Consider the following 1,614-nt stretch of genomic DNA (forward strand, 5'->3'; position numbering starts at 1 on the left):
TTATGATAATTATCTCATTATAATATTTTTATTTCTTTTATTTTTTATGATAGAACTACTAAGTATGTCAACTCTTACAAAATTGGATTTTGGGGCTCTTGATATTTCGGGAAAGAACTATTTGACATGGGCCCTAGACGCCCAAATTCATTAAAGCGCAGAAGGTCACGGTGACACTATTAAAGAAGGAAATAAATCATCTGATCAACAAAAGGCAAAAGCCATGATATTCCTTCGTCGTCACCTTCACGAGGATCTTAAAAATGAGTATCTTACCGTAACTGACCCACATGTCTTGTGGAAAAATTTGAAAGATAGATATGATCATCAAAAAACGGTTATCCTACCAAAAGCTCGATATGAATGGATGCATTTACGTTTGCAGGATTTTAAAAGTGTAAGTGATTATAATTCTGCAATGTTTAGAATAACTTCTAAGTTATTATTATGTGGAGAAAAAGTAACTGATGAAGATATGCTAGAAAAAACATTTTCCACTTTTCATGCATCCAATGTGCTCCTGCAGCAGCAGTATCGAGAAAAGGGGTTTATTAAATATTCTGACCTAATATCTTGTCTTCTTGTGGCTGAGCAAAATAATGAACTATTGATGAAAAATCACGAGGCCCGTCCCACTGGTACAACTCCATTCCCAGAAGTGAATGTGGCAAGGCACGACCACTATAGGAAAAATCATGGTCGCGGTCGTGCATACGCACGTGGACGTGGTCGTGGTCGTGGTCGTAATTATGCTCATGGTCTTGGTTTTGATCGTGGTCGCAATGGGAATCATAAAAACACATATTTCCACCCGAAGTGGAAAAATGTTGAAAAGAATGAAAAAGAGGGTCAGAGTAGCAAAACAAATGAAAATATTTGCTATCGTTGTGGAGGAAAAGGTCATTGGAGTCGCACTTGTCGTACTCCAAAACACCTTGTTGATCTTTATCAAAAATCACTGAAAAATAAAAAGGAAAAGATCGAGACTCACTTTGCTAATGAAGATGATGATCCAGATTATGGTAATATGGATGTTACCCATTTAGATATTGGTGACTTCTTTGCTGATCCAGATGGAAAAATTGATCACCTTATTGGAGATGGAAGCGTCAAGAAATAAAATTTGTGGAAATTTTCTTTTTATGTTTTATGGATGTTTTGAATTTTATTTTCGAATAATAATAAAGTGTGTTTTCTACTTGTTTGTTTACATAATTTACTATTTAAATAATTTGTGTTTTTAATGTGCGCTTATAACTTATTGTTAAAAAAATTATTATTGTTCTTAGAATGAATATGGACGCTAGCTCCAGTAATGAAGATATGTGCCTTGCTGACAGTGCAACAACCCACACAATTCTCAAGCATAAAAGATATTTCTCTAATTTAGTGAATCGAAAAACAGTACTATTTCTGGCACCTCAAAAATAATTGAAGGCTCTGGAAGAGCCCATATGTTGTTACGTGGTGGAACAATATTGCACATTGATAATGCATTATATTCCCCCAAGTCCCATAGAAATTTATTAAGTTTCAAAGATATCCGCCTAAATGGATACCATATTGAAACAGGAGATGATGGAGGGATTGAACATCTATGTATTACAAAACACA

General features: G+C 34.8%; 1 protein-coding gene across 1 annotated transcript; it reads left to right on the plus strand.

The window, feature by feature from the left end:
- The first annotated feature begins 223 nt into the window (after positions 1-223).
- Positions 224-1,120, plus strand: LOC131631701 (uncharacterized). The gene has a single exon (XM_058902466.1). The coding sequence runs from the start codon at positions 224-226 to the stop codon at positions 1,118-1,120; it is 897 nt and encodes a 298-aa protein (XP_058758449.1).
- The last annotated feature ends 494 nt before the right edge of the window (positions 1,121-1,614 follow it).

This window comes from Vicia villosa, unplaced genomic scaffold (genome assembly GCF_029867415.1).
Source record: "Vicia villosa cultivar HV-30 ecotype Madison, WI unplaced genomic scaffold, Vvil1.0 ctg.000857F_1_1, whole genome shotgun sequence".
In the NCBI taxonomy this organism is placed as follows: domain Eukaryota; kingdom Viridiplantae; phylum Streptophyta; class Magnoliopsida; order Fabales; family Fabaceae; genus Vicia; species Vicia villosa.

Excerpts from the sequence above, each read along its gene's own strand:
- LOC131631701 (XM_058902466.1), top strand. The coding sequence starts at position 224 with ATGATATTCCTTCGTCGTCACCTTCACGAGGATCTTAAAAATGAGTAT.